This window comes from Carica papaya, chromosome 4 (genome assembly GCF_054855325.1).
Source record: "Carica papaya isolate Zhongbai chromosome 4, ASM5485532v1, whole genome shotgun sequence".
In the NCBI taxonomy this organism is placed as follows: domain Eukaryota; kingdom Viridiplantae; phylum Streptophyta; class Magnoliopsida; order Brassicales; family Caricaceae; genus Carica; species Carica papaya.
The window spans coordinates 29,914,334-29,933,265 of NC_142312.1; the positions used below are offsets into that span (position 1 = coordinate 29,914,334).

The 18,932-nt window shown below is 29.0% G+C and overlaps 1 protein-coding gene across 1 annotated transcript; it reads right to left on the bottom strand.

Moving 5' to 3' along the window:
- Nucleotides 1-10,441: 10,441 nt before the first annotated feature.
- On the bottom strand, nt 10,442-12,988 carry DFL1 (Auxin-responsive GH3 family protein). The gene is made up of 3 exons (XM_022040976.2): nt 12,526-12,988; nt 11,479-12,407; nt 10,442-11,351 (listed from the first exon to the last, which is right to left on the bottom strand). The coding sequence occupies exons 1-3, from the start codon at nt 12,834-12,836 to the stop codon at nt 10,762-10,764; spliced, it is 1,830 nt and encodes a 609-aa protein (XP_021896668.2). The 5' UTR covers nt 12,837-12,988; the 3' UTR covers nt 10,442-10,761.
- Nucleotides 12,989-18,932: the final 5,944 nt, after the last annotated feature.

The following is an 18,932-nucleotide window of genomic DNA, read 5'->3' on the forward strand; positions in this document are numbered from 1 at the left end:
CTTGAATACCAATTTGGGCCCAAAAAATTATATAATGGATGAAAGATTATATTATATAAAGTTCAGTTTAGTCTGGTCTATATTAAAATTTTTTAATTTAGTTCTAGTTAGTACTAAATATACTGCATATATCTTTTTTATTAAAATATGTAATAAAAATTTAATAATAATTCATAAATATTTAAATCATAATTATTTAATATTATACAATTCGTACAATAACATCGGCTCAACTTATGGTAAGGAGGTTGCAAGAGAAGCAATTGGCACGATGCATAGGAGCTATAAGGAGATGGATAAGAAGCAACATATAAGAAGTAGAATTATAGAAGGCCTAACAACAATAATAAGTATAACTATAAAAAGTGTACGAGTTTGCAATAGTGCAAGAAATCTATGGTTGTCAAGCTAGAGAGGCCGAGGTAGAGATGTGGAGAGATACCAAAGAGAGAGAGAGAGAGAGAGAGAGAGAGAGAGTCGAGTAACTAGAGTGGAGAGCGAGGTGCTACAAAATTAGAATGTATATTTCTGACTAGAATCGAATTGGTTTGAATCGAATGTTTTGGTCCATCAATCTAACGATTGAAGATCAACAAAAAATATTCGAGCAAATTGATTCAGTCCAATTTTTCGATTTGAATCATGACTTGGACACTCCTACAAGCATTATTGAAAGTCATAAGATTTAATTTTTTTTTTTTCTTGAAAACAACATCAACACTCAACTCAATAATTAACTAAGACTAATATATATATATATATATAATAATAGTTGTTGTGTATATAATCAAGCAACATAACTAAAATCAACTTAGTGAAGTCACCCCTTTCTCTTTTCCTTCTATATTAACTAAAATGTTAATTTAATAATAATTAATTATTAAAAGCGAGAGAGTCAAAGTATTTATTATCATATAATATATTATCTTCAATTTTCGAAAGAGCCAAGTGGCTAGCTAAGATCAGAGGCAGGATTAGAATTAAGTTAAAACTAGTATTTCAGGAATAAATTAACATTCTGTAAACATCATTTGTTAATTAATTATTTCTAATTTAATATTTAATGTAAATTTAATTATTAATTAACACTTTCTAATTACCTACATATTATCCTCAAGCATCCACTAATTCTCTCCCTTGTTATCTTACATTCATTTGAATACGTAACCTGTTAGGTGAGAATACAAATTCTAAATTTGTATAAATGTTAGGTTGTGGGTAGGCAGAAATAGGTATTTAATAGTTAACGATGAAGATGACTAATCACCATGATTAATTATTAATAAATTAATTATAGAGATAATTACTAACAATTCGAGTGACGATGTACGTATTAAAATTTTTATATTTTATTTAAAATGTAAGTAATAAATTGACGATGACTGAATTATATTATTTTATTAAATAAAGTTAGATATTTAATTCACTAATGTATTAATAGAATTACAATGATCAAATTAAATTAAATTTTAGAAAATTTAATTATATTTTTGCTATGAAGTTTTTGCTAACTCACCAATAAAAGTGGGTTCCCTTAGTTGTTGATTTTGATGATTGAGATTTTTGTGTATGTAAATGTATGTCAAATAAAATGAAGTTTTTTGGTTCAATTTTTCAAATCAAAACAAATTATTCCATTTAACATATCATTCTATACACACAAATAAATCTATATACATAATATAATATGTATGCAAGTGACCAACCTCCTCTTTAAAATTGTCTTCTATGATCGTTGTCTTTTTTAGCGTCAAGATCATTTTCTCTTAATGGCACTTCAGATTAGGTCGTCCATCATCGTATATTTTTCATCATATTATGTCAACATTTTTTAATATCTACCATTGTTTCATCTCACCCTTTACAAATCATATTTTCTGATGTTTGGACATCCTTCTTTTATTTTGTTGATGATTTCAAGTATTATGTTATTTTTGTTAATCACTTTGTATATTATGTACGATATTACCCATTAAATAAGAAATCTCATATTTGTGATATCTCTCCTTATTTCAAAACACTAGTAGAAAATTATTTCTAACATTTCATTGTCATTCTTTACTCCGATAATGGTAGGAAATATCATGCATTAAATTAATTTTTATCCCGTTATAGAATCATCCATCTCACTTCTCTTCCACATACACCTGAACAAAATAGTATATTCGAAAGTTGACATTAGTATATTATTGAAACCGGTCTATCTCTACTCACTTCCACTCACATACTGGAAATATGTATATACAATTATAGTGTATCTCATTAATCGCATGCCCATACTCACACTTTCCCGTACTTCTTCTTATGCATCCCTTTTCCACTCTCCATCAAACTACACAAAGTTCCTTATATTTGGTTGTTTATATTATCAATGGTTTCATCTTTATTTCGGTCACAAACTTGAGTCTTGATATTTTCTTTGTATATTTGTAGGGTACACCCTCACCCAATTATATCTATATTAATTATGCATATACACGTATGAACAAGATTAACAACCTCTCAAAATAATTATAGAAATATTCGTGACTTAAATAATTTAATAAAAGGATAGACAATAATTTCATTTATATAATGTGTATGCACACATATATGAAATACTAATGAATTATTCAAAATATACATGGGTTCAAAATGGGGATTGTGTTTATACATATACACACACAAAAAGTAGATAATAATGTAATTTGCAAAAAAAAAAAAAATTTAAATATATCATAAATTCCTATAAATACCAAAATGATAATCATGTACTTTAATTAGTGAAGTTAAATCCTAACATACAACAAACATAATAGTCTCTGTAATCAAGAATTCACATCCTTATAGAAAAAGTAAATATATATATATATATATATATATATATATATATATATATATATATATATAACATGAGGTTAAAGAATAATAAGTAATCAATCTATATTCAAATCATAATTAAGAATAATTTAATTAAATTTAGACAAAATTTTAACATAATCTATGAACATATCTCAAGTTTAACCTTCCAAGTGGGCATGGTAACTTATATATATATATATATATATATATATATAATTTATATATTACCCACATCTAGATTTGCTTAAATTGAAATTTAATATTTTTTAAATAATAATTATAATAATAATAGTCTAATCTAATGCTGAGTCCATTAAGTTGGACACAAAACAAAAGAAGAAAACATAATCCCTTTCTTAATTATGATTAAGATTGTAATCAATGATTTGAAACAAAGAAATTAGTAAGTGCAATTTCAAGTCTTCCTAATTATTATTGACTAATGATTTTCTCAGTTGCCAATTTGTCAATTGTCACTCGAGATTTGTACACAAATAAAATCCTCATTAATTATTTATTAATTAATAATTAAGCTTATGATAATCTCCATTACGTGTTCTCTTTCTTTTTTTTGGTCCCTTTCTGTTCTTTTTTTTTTTTTTTTTTTTTTTTTTGTCTGTATGGATATATTTTTATTATTAAGTAATTTCAATAAATAATTTTATTTGCCTAGATTAATATGGTTTAAATCTAATGAAATTACCCATGATTTTCCCTAATTCTATGCAATAATAATAATAATAATTAGTTAATTAATTAATTAAAAACAAGAAAAAGATCATAATCATTAATCAAAATTATTTAAATAAATACATAAAGAAAGGAAGGAGTACTGTTGATGATGAAATAACTGGGCCCGGATGATGGGCCGATGGGGCCCAAGAAGGGAACAGGGAAGATATGCCTCACGTGCGGGTGGGACCCAGTCAAAATTGCAAAAGTCCATATTCTCCGGAGCCACACGTGTTAATGTCGACGATTGTCACGTGGGAGAGTGACACCAAATGTGAGCCACCATAACTACCTTACTTTGGGCCTTACCCTAACAATGCATGTGAATTTTGGGCCAATGGCCTGTCTTTTTCATTCCCTATTTCTTTTTATTTTATTTTTAAAAAAATAAAATAAAATAAAATAAAATTTTAGAAAATAATCAATTTTCTTTTTTAAAAAAAATATAAATTTCAATTATTTTCATATAATTAAAAATTTGAACTAATGAAGTTAAAACACTTTTTTTTTGTCATTACACCCATATATGAACATATCTAAAGTTATCAAATGGGTTGACAAACCCAAAACGCAAACCAAAATTGACCTCTTTAACAAGCCTATATATATATATATATATATGTATGTGTATGTATATTCTCTACTATATATTTTACTCACACATATATTTAAATGCTTCTATATATGCAATTGTAGTCGTATGTCAAATGGGTTAGGTATATTAATAAGCCATAGTAAAATATATGTAAATATATTTCATTGTGGAGTTTTTGTAAATGAAACAAGAAAAACTTTATGGTATCACATTATCCACAATCACAATCATGATTCTATAGAATAGAACTGTTGTACAGTCAATTTGGAAGACAAACATAAAGGTAGTCCCTTAGTGTGTAATATGTATATGTATATGTATATATGTACACACACACACACACCCACATAAATATATATGTAGATTGATAATGGGTACTATTTAGATTGTAGAGATTATACTAAAAAACAGTTGTGTCCTCAAATTTTCAAAGTGTTGAAGTGTTCATATTAGAATCACAAAAAAAAAACACAGAGTTTTGAGGTTCATAAATTTCACTTTCACTGTCAATCAATCATCTTTTTTGTACATCATCATCCATTAATTGCTCCCAATCACACTCATTGTTGGATTGCTTCTCCCCAAAAGCAAAACCCTCTTCTTTCCCCATCACATTCCTACTTTAATTCACATTTTTATTTAATAAAATCTTACATATACCATACCATATTTCAATAATTTATATATTTAAATCGAATTGTACAAAAATTGTAATTATAATTAATTTATTTAATTTTTTTATCGACAAACGAACTTAATATGAGTCTTAGTGTCTACAACAGACCATCAGTTTATTAGTTTCGTCTGTTTAAAAATGATCAAATTCGATTAAACGATTACGAACTTTAATGTATCGAATTTAGGTATGAGCTTGCAATATATACACATATTATTTTCGTAATTTCTGATTTTATGATCGGTAAAATAAAAAATAAAAAAAAATTAACGATATAAAAAGCAATTATGGTCTCTAAATCACATATGTATATTTTGTTTATTTCATTTTATCTTGTCAGCAGTGAAAATCAGTGTTTTACAACCGCACGTTGATGTGAAAGATCTATCGCAGGATGTGAAGATCTTTTTTCGTTACAAATTCGTGTACGTTTCAATATTTATACTTTTTTTTTTATCTGGTGAGAGTCTGCTTGTCATTTTTCAGATCTAATTTGATATGATTTCTACAGCAATTTATATCTCTTAGTTCATTAATAAAATATCATATCTAAATGTCCATTATTTAATTTAATTAGTAGTGTAATAATAAACTCAAATAATGAGATTGTTTGCCCATGATATATAATATAAGTTTATATAATTCTTAATCAAATAACTTTTTGATGGGGTGATAAAGCTAGTTACTCTAATAATGCTGCTTACTTTCTTGTGAAAAAATTAACTTTTTTTATTTTTATTATTTTTTGACCAGAAATTATATTTAATTCTTCAAATGTCTTTTGAAATGATTTTTGCTTTACAATTTGCAAATTTAACTTTTTATGAAGCTCTTTAATTACCTATGCAAATAATTTCTCATTAATATTAAAAAAATTATTATTTTATAATTTATGCTCAAAATTATATATTTTTATACATCCCATATGGTATTTTATTATTATTATTTCAAAAAAATTCTACTATGTAATTCATGTGTTTGAATAGTTTGTATCTTTGTTAAATGTCTGTATTGATGCTTTACATAACCTCTTTTTTTAATAACATTTACTCTATATATATATATATATATATATAACATGTGTCATATAATTTGATTCTTTATATTATCATATGTACCTATTAACTTTTCATTCTCTTTAATATATAATTAATTTTTGTCACACAAATTATTGACATGTATCAAGAGATTTACAATTGAACGAAGATAAAATCAAATACAAGTCATAAAAGGATAATATACGTATATGCGTATGAGAGTCTATATGTATATATATGTATATATGTAAATGTATATATACATGCAAAAAAAAAAAAAGAACACCAACCTTGAAATTGATCGGCCCAATTTGGATAAGTGATTAAGTCAATGAGACATTGCTTTGGAAGAAATATCAAGAAAGAGGCCCCCGACCCTTTTTGCCACGTGGCACAATTTTAATCTATCAGGACCACCCTAGAAAGATGGTCCCTATACCACCTGATCTTCCTTTCAATACGTAAATTATTTGGAGAACGCGCCCTGTGAGGCGCGTAGGCACAACCAAATTAACCAACCCAAACAAAGAAGTCTCTAAAGTGACAGCCCCACGTGGACTTCTGTTCTCTGATTGGTTCAAGAAGATCTGGGTCCCACACCTCCACGAGCAGAGACGTTGTCTCAACACATCTAGTCAACGCTGTTATCGGACGCGTGGCGAGTTCGATCAATGGTCCCCCACCCAGTTGAACCCGTACCCGACCCATCCGAATATTTTTAAATCCGCGAGTAATACGGTTCTCGGGAACCATGATTGGAGATTTGGATGTCCACGTGGACCTTTCGACAAGGTAGTCCACGTGGATCTGTCTACTTTCCCGCCAAATAGTCATCGCCGATAAACCGGGTCGGTCCTAGTCCGATATCGTGGTGATTCTGTGGTGTCACCCTCACCTGCACTTTGCGGTACTCTTTTATACAAAATATATACATATTATATTATATTATATTTCTAAATATTTTGAAACCCCATATAGAATGTACATCAGTTCACGAAACATAATGAGATTTCATATATATATATATATATATGTATATATATATTTTTATATTTTTCATAGGAAATAATTAATTTTGTACTGAATTATGAGACGACTTGAAATTTAAATGGTAATTTTTTAGTGTATCTATAGGTATGTATCTTTTATATTTGAACTCCATTGAAAGTTTCTTCTCGTTGCATTATTTCTGCTAACAAAAAAAGAAAGACACCAATAATTCTATCTTCAATAATCAATCATATAAGTATGTGAGGACAAAATAATTTTGTCCCCATGAGAAATTCAATCCTGCTTTTCATTGTTATAAACTAAGAAGAGGAATGAACCCAAGATGATATAAATAGAGGGCATGCAATTAGGGCAATGTATATATACACACACGTATGTAGCTAAAGATTCGATCAAATTTCCAAAAAGAGCAAGTATTAGCTTCACTTGTAGCTAAACCAGACTAACTAACAACTACATATGTAAATATATTTTCCTACTATAATTTCATTTCTCCAATCAACATTTGTTTGAGTTGCTTGCCGTGTATATGTATGTCTATGTACATACATACATATATATATATATATATAGTGTTCTTGATGTGAAAAATGATATATATGCAATGACATGACATAATAATTAAAATGGTCATGTTGCGTTTGGTTGAATTCTTTATTTAATCTATAGTTATAGTTTATATATTAAGTTTAATATATAATAGATATTTATTAGTCGCATATGAATTATCATTTTCTAATATTGTACATATCTTGATGGTGTTAGAATTTATCGTTTACTTTTTATTTTTTATGACGCACGACATAAATATTAATTTATAGAATCGATAAATAGCAAATTTTTAATTTTGAAAAATGAATCATCAGTAAGTGGAATTGGAACGTAATTCTACGGATTTTTAATTTGTTTTAACTCAACCACGAGCTTAGTATAGCCTAAGAACTAAAGATTAAATCCATAATATATTATTATTCTCAATGAAAAGCTTAACCACTCGTAAAGCCTCTTATTCTAATTTTTGTTTATATTATAATTAAAATTTATGTTATCTTAAATTTTAATTCAATTAAATTTACTTTCCATCCATCATCCAATTCTATTTTATACTAATTAAAAATAAAATAAATTGTACAAATATAATTATATTTACAATAAAAATTAACTTTTTTATTTTTTAAAATAAAAGAAAAGTCAGTATTTTAATTTATACTTATAGATCGAACTAAATTAATTTTTTTAAAGTCGAATTAAAAGTTAAACGTTGTCCGATCAATCAACTACAACTTTTTCAATGAAGTATAGATTTTTTTATCTTAATCTAATTAAAACATCCATATATAAAGGAAGCACTAGATTTCTCTCGTCTTCATCCCTAAATTGTCATATCAAATTGATAAGATCATTACACTTGGCCTTATAATGAATGTAGTTTCTTTTAAAATGTCAAACCTACTCCGATATCGATTGGTTAAATAAAACTATTTTTGAAAGCAACTGATTGTAAAGCTACCATTCCTTCGCCCTTCTCCATAACCCTATCATATAGTTATTGACACATAATCATCTGTAATATCTGAGCTAGTGATATTTTAATGGTTTTTAAGATATTCATCACACATATTTTGTTCACACTTAAATAACTGTATATCTATATTTTAATAGTAAAAATTCACACATAAAAGTTATAGAACAGTTCAAAAAATATATATATTTATATAAAACTAACACTATACACATAAATAAGAAATATTTATGTAAGATATCATAAATCTCGTAAATACATCAAAAAAAATCCCAAAAGATTGCACTCTTTTTAATTTGTCAATGGATAATTACTTGGGAAAAGTGGTAAAGGAAACCAATGAGTAAAAAGAAGAAATTACTGGGGGGATGAAAGTTGGGTGCTGAGCATTAATGTCTTTAAAAGTAGAAAGATGAAGAGACAAAAACCACAGAGCATCATAAGCCTTTCTTACTCTTCTTCCCCCATATACTATTTGCAATCAAGGACCTTATCTCTTCAAATTTCTTAAAAACCCCACAAAAAGAAAAAAACAAATACCCTTTTGAAAAATCTAAAAAACAAATTAAAATATATATATATAAATATATATGTCTCAGAGAATTTGTCTGCTCTCTTTTTTGTTTTTCTGGAGCATTGTCTGTCTGCTATAATTGTCTCACTGACTCCCTTCTCCCCCTTCCCCTCTCCCTCTCCCCCTCCCCCCCTCCCCCTCCCCCTTCCCCTCTCTTCCTCTCCAAAGAAACTAAAGTCTTGTTTGGAAAAAAACAACAAATAATGTGTTTTTGTTTTCTTTCAGAGACAAAAGCAGTACTGAAAGGGGAACAGTGCATGCCCCCTCTGATTCTTCTCTACCTTATCTGTCTCTGCCCACTCCACAACAGTTTTTGTCTTCTGTTTCTCTTTATTTATTTTTTTTAAAAAAAAAAACTCAGAAAAAAACCACCCATTAATTTAATTTTGTATGATTTTCAGGCTATTTTTATGGCTGCAACAGAGATTGGGTCCAAATGACACTCACCCACATAGAGGGACTTCTGTTCTGTCATGCACCTTACAACTATAACACCTCATCCAATTTTGGCTCACTACAAGAGGAAAAAAAATATCAAGTTTTGTTTTTTAAATCAATATGTGTGTGTGTACATATATATATACATAACTTCACTAAAATAGTTAGGTGGGCAAGTATGAACAAGCTCATATATATTATATATAATACAATTAATATTAAATTCAAGCTAGCTACTTCAAATTATTTGTAGTCAAAATCTCTGATGTTTTATTTTAATAAATTTCAGTGCATGACTGTTTTTCTCATGTTCATGGGAGATCCTACACTAAGAGATGCTTGTTGGGTTGAATTTAGAACTCTTCATATCTTCAAAGGAAAATTAAAAAAAAAAATATTCTCATGCTGTATAAGGTAATCTTCTTGTTTTTTTAATAATTTAAATTAAAAAAATTGTTGTTACCGCGTTGTTTCATAATATCCGATTTAAATTACAATTACTAGTCTCGAAACAAATATATTACCAAAATCTTGCTATCCGAACTTCGTTTGAAGAAAGTTATATATTACTATCTCAATTATTGAACACAGAATCTTATTAGAAGAAGATCATAAATTAACATTTTGTTGTTAAATTCAGGATATAATGCTTGAGTTATTAATTGCATGAGAACAAACTCATTCATTTTCTTTTTGCAATTGTTAATTTTCTTGAAACTGACATTTTGTATACTTATGCAGAAATTTAGGACATGGGTCTATTCTATAGTCAATTAATTAAATTTGTAATTATATATTAATTGATAAAGTTGCTGTACTATATAGTTTTTGTATATAAAATCACCATGTCAAAAGTTGGTATACTTTTCCAAGAATATTAATTTAAGTATGGGATTTTCATAGCAGTTGCTTATTTCAGAAAATCTTATAATAATTTCCATAAATTACCAATAATTATCAAGATGAATTAAACAAATACCCAATAAAATTTTGAAAAAAAAAAAAAAAGAAGAAGAAAAAGAAAGAGGGAGAATTTCCTTGAAACATGAACTGTTTTTGTACATTGCTAATCCAAATGTTTCTATGCATATTAAAAAAATAATAATAATAAAACCAGAAAAAGATGGAGGAAGGGTTGAAGGAGGTGGGGAGAGGGGGAGGGTCAATTAACCTAGAAAAGGGTCCTTAGCATTTTCCTAAGATGATCACAAAAACAGTTCTTATGAACCTCCATGAAAGAAAAAATAACAAAAGCTACCAAAGATGGGAACTTTAAGGGCAGTTTGATCATCTTCTTCTACCTTAAGCTAAACCAACCCTTATTTTGTTATTTTTTCAGTTCTTGCTGTTCATCCATTGCTTATGGCCAGGAACCCATTTAGGACACTTTGGACTGAAGTAACAGGACGTAACCCTTGAGTTTAAAAGCTCAACAATGGGTGCAAACTTCACACACCTAGGTGTCTTATACTGGTTTATTGATGCACCAAGGCTAATGGCATAGTCCATAAGCTTGTCAAATGTCCCTGATTCAACAATCTTGATCTCTAGCGGCCCGATTGACTTGTCAGACACCCTCCCCTGCCGGTAAACACTGTTGAGTGACTCTTCAATTGTGAGGCAACAGTCCTCAAAAATTGAAGGAGGGATTGGAGTTGACCCGTTCAGGCTAAGCTCCCAGTATAAAACATAGTGTCCTGGGATTGTTTTGGTGTCTGCATAGCTGGTGTAATCAGCTATAGTTGCATCAAATGGTACTAAATGATTCACTGCATTCTTCACTGCATTTTGCAGCTCAACCTCATCCGTCTTGTCTGAATCAATGCTCAGCACCACGTTTTTCCTGCATATGAAATTGAATTGCGGCGCCTTGTTCTTGAATCCAGCCACTCTCAGCACATCCCCAACTCTATACCTATACAGCCCTGCAACAGCAACAATCAAATTCACCACCCATTAACTATTTTGCCTTTACAAACTATACCACTGTTTTATACATTTATATAGGTATATATATGTGATGGGAAGAAGGATAGGAGAATGAGATTATACCAGCATAGGTGGTGACAACGAGCTCATATTCTTGGCCAAGTTTGACATCAACAAGATCAACAAGTTCTTGCTGTTCTTTCTCATTGAGTGATTTAGGAACATTAATGGAGTTAGTCACTCCATTATTTCTCTGAACGGGCAAGAACTCGAAATAAGCCATGGTGGGGATAAGGGTATAAGCCACTTCACTTGGCTTGCACATAGGTTTAAGGTTGACACCAAAGTAGCACTCAGACGAGGCATACATGGTGCAGACAAGCGGCAAGCCATTGCTGTAATAATCAAGAGTCGGTATGTACTGAGACATGGCGCCAGTGACAATAACTTCAATATACTTGGTGTTAGGCCAGAGCTTGGTTATAATCCCTTGCCATGACTCTTTCCTGCACTCGCCTTCAATGAAATCCGCAAGCTGAGGATCAGGTTTAAGGATCTTCATGACGGATTCCCGGACAGACTGGTCTGTGATTTGGGCGTCTAGGACACCTGTCCTAATGTCATTACAGAGGAGAGGCCAGTGTTTTTCGAGAAACCTGATTGCTCTGATGAAACCAGAAGCGAAAACAGCACCTACCCTTAAAACTTCCTTATGGAGACAAAGGCCGCAGAGGAGTTGAGAGTACATGCTCTGGTAGGAATCAGGGCAGAGAATGGTTTCATTTGGGCTGGTGTAGTTGGTGTAAGGGTCATATGGCCTGTCCTTAAAATGGGAGCTTTTGTAGTAGCTAGTGAGCACCGGACGAGCCAGTAGACCACCGGGTGTCTTAGCTTCTGATTTGATGAAATAAAAGTACATTCCTTTGCCTTTTTCTAAGCCAGGAACGTATTGGCTCATCACAGGCATTAACAGGCTATAAAGCAGTGATCTTCGGTCAAGCTCCTCCTCAATCGTCGGCATCAACTTCCTCTCCCCGCCGGATGTTCCCGAGCTGCAAAAAAAAAAATGATCAAGACACAATTTTTAGATACACCCACCTGAAAACTCCATCGACCCAGTAACCAAAACAATACCAGGAATCAATCCATGCGAAGGAAATGATTACCCACCTGGTCAGAAACTCGGAAATGGGTTTAGAACAGAGGATGGGAGAGGTGTCGCCATTGGCGATGCGGTTTATGTAAGGCTGAACGTCTTCGTAGGTAATGACAGGGACGAGTTTCTTAAAAGTTTCTCGATCGGTTTGGCCGGAAATGCCTTGTTTCCGCAAGTACTCGACGTGAGCATTGCGGGAAAGGATTTCCTCGAGGACTTTTTTCTGAACCTCGTCGGCGTTTATGGTGACATCTTCAATGAATTGAAGCATCTTCTTGTTCTTCTCCGAGAGGTTATAGGAGTTGGTTTTTGGTGCTTCAGGCATGATGAATTGAATTTTTAATTTGTTATTTGTTTTTCCTCCTCTAAAAAAGTAAAAAAAAAGGAAGGAGAAGAGATGAAGATGAAGGTGTTTGGGTGGTGATGAAGTTGTGTTTTTTGGGCTTTGGGAGAAGTCGGTGTGAGGGAAAAAGAGAAGGAGAAGTGGGTTTATATAAAGGTAGAGGCTTGCTTCATTTTGGGAATTATGGAGTAAACAAACAAGAACATGGAGGCTATAAATGTAAATTCATTCTTCTTTTGAGCATGCTTCTATTACACACAAGAACATGGAGTTTCCATGCATTTATGTTCATTTCTTTATATATATATATTTTTTTAAAAAGCTAAATAGTATACATAGGAAAGGCAAACTTCTATATTATAATAAAATATAATAAAGATTTACAAAACATCAATACCTCTAAATAACTAAAAAATTCCCAAAAAAAGCTTATTATTAACTACACAAATAAGTCAAACTCCACTTATAACCCCCTTTTTTTTTTTCTAAATTTTTGGCTAACAAAACTTTACCATATACTAACCCACCAATGGTTTCACAATAATCCCATGAACCCACCTGTCGTACTATCAAACCCTCTTAAATTTTATTTTATTTTATTTAGATAGACGAAGAAATCAATTTTAAATTTTAATTTTGACTTTTTGCAGAGCTAAGTTTCATTGCGCACGGTGTGCTTGTCTATTAATCAAGGTGTTTGTTTCCATGTAAGGACAACATTCGGTTGAAGAAAACCGGATTAGAACCGGCATTTCCCGGTAAACCCGCAGTAATTTAACCGCGCTTGTACCGCGGGTGTCCCACAAAATACCGGCAGCCACAAACGGCGTCGCCTGATATTTCTCGCGAGTTTTTGAGTCAATGTATCACGAGAATCGTTTCGGTATATGTGTAGCAGTAGTTGTGTACGGTAAATGTTTAGGGGGTTTCTTGTTCGCGTATCCAAACTGGAGCTGCCAGCTGGCTGCCAAACTCCATAGATTGACACGTGTGCAAATGGAAGTTTAGTGCCTTCACGTAGTTTCATTGTAGTTGCTCGTTTCCTCGGAAATTAATCGGCAAATAATCGTTTATGATTTTTCGTAATTATTATAAAAATTACATTTAGTTATTAAAGCCGAATTGATTAGTACACTATTAGTTGATTTAATTAATAATTAATTAGTTTAATTATTGATTTAAAAATATGTTTAGTAATAAAATTAGAAACAATTATTATATTATCTAAACTTGACATTTTATCATTGATCAAAATATATATTATTGACAATTTTAATATTATAAATATATTAAAATTTATCATCATAAGTTAAATAATATAAAAAATTGAAATAATTAAATCTCATGATTAAAATTAACTAATTTTAATTGGATCAATTTATTTTTTGCTCGTTTTTATGTTAATTTAATATATTTATCATATTATACCACGTAAATATCTAATTCATTATACCAATTAAATTACCCATTTGTAATTTTAGTTTTTGAAATTAAAAAAAAAGTTAGAACATAATTTTTTTAATTAATTTTGATTACTCTAATTAAAAATATTTTATAGTTATAAATTATTTTATTTATCTTGATACGTTATAATTTACTATAATTATCATTGTAATTCTATCGATACATATAAATTAGATATTTATATCTAAATACTGATAATATATAATATATTTATAAAATAATAAATTTTTACAGTCATTGAATTTTAGTAATGCTTCATAATTTTATTTGTTTAGTCGTATAATATAATAAATAACATTAAATACAAATTTAAAAAAAAATCTCAAGTATGAAGTATATAGCATAAAAATTGATAAAGATTAATTTGTTTGACTTTTAAGTCAACCCTTTTGAAAATAGTTTTCTTCCCCAAAATAATTATTATGAAACATGTGGTGCATTTAAAAGCCATTCGATTTTAATAATTTCTTTTTAAATTATTTCAACCTTTGGAGCAAATATGAAAATTAATACTTGTCTCAATTATACAAAACATGGTATTTTTTTCTATACAATAATAATTATTATAATAGTAATAATGTATACTTACCCCAAAAAAAATGAGTATAAAATATATGGATAATTAAATATATTTATATTGGGTTCTTTTTATTTTATTTTATTTTACAATTAATTAATTTAGTTTATATATATATATATATATATATATATATATACATATGTATATGCAAAGAAGTAAGGGAAGTTTGAGAAATGATCAAAAGATTGGTAACCTAACCAAACTTAATTGACCACTGCGGATGAAAAAATAGACCAGCAACTAAAATTTATGTTCATAATGAAAATAATAATAATAATTGGTATAACCTTTAGAATAAAGAAATATATATATTTTGAGAAAGATAAAAAGCTAGCTAAAGCCAAACTATTCCGTGTTATTTGATTTTATTTTCGTTATTCAAAACTTCTAAATCTATACTTTTCTAAAACATATATATATATATATTATTTGATTAATTACTATAATTGGTCGGTCCAATTTCTTAATATTATTGATAGATATACAAATTTACTAACTTGCTAAGTTATTAATTTAATTTTTGAATTATAATTTTAGCCACGAACATATGTAAAATTATTTCAAAATATAAGTTTGTATGAAAGTTTTTGTAGAACTAATAGAAACTATTTTATTTTGTTTAGATGATAATATATAAAATTTTTATTGAACACAAATTAGAAAATTAAAAAACAATTCTTATTTATATTTATTTTTATTAGAAAACACATGATATAAATAAAATGACTCTCGTCCTTATATTTATTAAGGATTAATCACCTTCGATGAGTATAATTTTATAATTTTCAAACTCCATAAAATGCAAAATATTAACAAAAAATTTATATATATCATTTATGAAAAAAATTTCTCAATATTATAAAAAAATCACTTAAATTTTTTTTATAAATTTAAAAATAAAATTAATTTTAGAACTTATCGGATTAATTCGGACGTTGAAATACATAAAGTTTCTTTTTTTTTTTTTCCTAAATTTCTTTTTTGGTTACTTGCAATTTAAAGTATATTTGTTGACATTTATTTTAAAGTTGACTACCAAAAATTGAAGTTCAATGTACATTGACAGACAAAAAATGAATTAGTCAATAAAAACCTACAAATATATATGTTTCTTCCAACCCCCCACCTCCCTTTTTGTCAATGGATCGAGGGATCTTACAGTTTGGATTGATGCATCAAATAACTCTATATATATATATATATATACACACACACACACAGAGACACAAGTATATAATATATATTCTTACAAAATTAAATAATACGTGACATGAAATTAATGTCTTAGGTAGATCATTCAATGAAGATATTATATATATATATATATATATATATATATTATAAAATTGAATTAAGATCAAAGTGGCGTCTCCGTGTATGCATAAATATTGTGTAATTGTTGGTACAAACACGAAATGTTGAATATTATTAGTGTACTTTTAGTGATATACGTTGCTTCCTCTAGCTTTTTCCATTGAATCTATTTGATATATATATATATATATGTAACTATATAAACCTTTTTAGAATATATATATATATATATATATATACGTATAAGCTCTATTGTAACGTTTCACTATGGTGTCACCATAATAGTTGCAACGAGTGCAGCATGGTCTCTTCTTCTTCTGATATTCGTTCATAGAATTCTTATTCATCTTCTTAGAACTACTGTAACATTGTGAGATATATGTGTGTGTATATATATATATATATATATTATATGTATGTATATCAGAAGCTAATATTCGTTCATAGAAGCATTTTGATTCCATGTGTCGTTGTATGTATAGTGTACCTAACAAATATAGATACAAGTTTTAAAGGTCAAACAATTCATACGTGGTCTATAAAGCACGCACATATATGTTTCTTGCCGCCTCTTCATATTAATTAAAATTAAGACACAACAAAAAACACATATTTTTACATAATATATATATATATATATATGATCCTTGTCGAGGTTACGTGACCTTTTTCTTATTTATTAATTAATATTTAATCAGAAGAATTAATACGATGGATGATATATATATATATAATTTAATTAGATGCAATAAAATTAAAAGGGGAATTAAATTTAAAAAAAATTAATTAGCTAAAATTATCTTTCAAAAACTATAATTCATTCTAATTATAAAATCTTCATAAATTAAAAAAATAATAATTTTTTTTTTTATAAATAAAAAAGACGTCGACTGGAGGAGTCAATCCTCGGCGATCTACGCAGCAAAAATCGCCACGTCAGCATAGAGCACCGAAAGTTCACACCATATCGTATACCCTCCCCAGAAATCAAGAGAGGCTGTTGTTGGGTCAAGCCAAAGAGCTCCACCGAAAGCTGATGTCATCGCCACGTCATTAAATTGCTCTCCACCAATGATGTCTCCACTTTTGACACGTGTGCACGCCCCGCCCCTGTCGCCACTTGTCCAGCAAACACCCCCGTGAATTATCACACGTGTTGCCCTTCCCCACTTCCTTGACCGGTCAACGCCCGTGTGGTATTCCAATCGGACGGCTCACATGACATGTACCGGAAAAAAAAAAAAAAAAAAAAAACCAATCAAGGTAAAAGGAAATTAGAATGACAACATACAATTTTTATTTTTATTATAAAAATTTCACCGTTTATAAATTACTAAAAAAAATTTTAACTGAAGCAATTACAATATTTTTTTTATATTTTATTATTTGTAGACAGCTTCTTTTAAAATATTAAAAAAAGAATTTTATAATTTTTAATTATAAATATTTTTTTAGATAATTTAGTAAAAAGCAATAATTAGTAAATAAAATTATGGTGGATGTCTAGTGTCCTTGGTTTGAGGAGGAAGAAATCGTGGGAGGGCGGGTGCACCGATGCAGGTAGGACCGCACCCAAGTGGGAGGTTGTGGTGTTTGACTGAGGGTTTTTAGGGAATGTCCCATTTATATTTATATATTTTTTAATTTAATTAAGAATTATGTTTATAATTATTAATTAAAAATTAATTAAAGATAGAAGAATGTGTGTGTAATGCGAGGGAGTGTGGTGTGTGTGGGAGACAGAAACAGTAATGCAGATCTTTGACCGTTGACTTTTTAATATAAATTACAGATATTCTAATCTATTTCGTATACGGTATATAATATAATTTTGTTTTTCTACTTACGAGAAAAATGGTGGGATGCAATTAATTAGTGGCTAATTAATATATAGTAATTTGGGGATTAACTAATTTAATTATTATTAGTAATGGTTGAAGATAATCATAAACGTTTCCTCAAAATTAATTATAATCATAAACGTTTCCTCAAATCCCTGTTCGTCCCTCTTGTCCCCCACTATCCCAGCTTTACATATATATCCACATATATATATTTATATATATCTATAAATTTTATTTTGGTTTTCTCTCATTAATATTTAAGTAATTTCCCATATACACATATTTTGAAATATGTAAAATTCCTTAAAGCTTCACCCATTCACGACTATTAATTGATTGTTATATATATAATCATTCTAATTAATCAAGAATTAATTATTAATTAAGTTGTTAAGACAGAGTCCTAAAGCACGTGAATTCCTAGCTGCTAGCTAAAAGTTATATAATACTATTTCGTGTATATAATATATACATGTATGTATATATATATGTGTGTGTGTGTGTGTGTGTATCGAGATTTGATGAATCATAGTATCAACAACATGTGGGGTAGTGAAAAATATTTCACGAAAGTGGAAAAAATCTTGAGGGGCACGAGGATGAGATAAACCAGCCTATATTAGCACATATAAAAATAATTTAGTTAATTAATTATACTCTAATTAAAAATTAAGCACTTTAAACATAAAATAATTAATTTAAGAAACCCATGATGTGGTCCCTAATTAATTTTATTAATTAATATATGATTGGAGGCACAGTACTAACATGGAGAGACATTTGATATAATCTATAAAGGAAATATAATCACTCTATCGTTAAGGCAGGATTCTGCCTTGTAAATCTGACTATTTGTGCATGTAAGTATGTGTGATT

Excerpts from the sequence above, each read along its gene's own strand:
- DFL1 (XM_022040976.2), bottom strand. The coding sequence starts at position 12,836 with ATGCCTGAAGCACCAAAAACCAACTCCTATAACCTCTCGGAGAAGAAC. Across the intron at positions 12,408-12,525 it reads ATTTCCGAGTTTCTGACCAG|CTCGGGAACATCCGGCGGGG; the intron begins GTGGGTAATCAT and ends TTTTTTTTGCAG. Across the intron at positions 11,352-11,478 it reads CGTTGTCACCACCTATGCTG|GGCTGTATAGGTATAGAGTT; the intron begins GTATAATCTCAT and ends TTGCTGTTGCAG.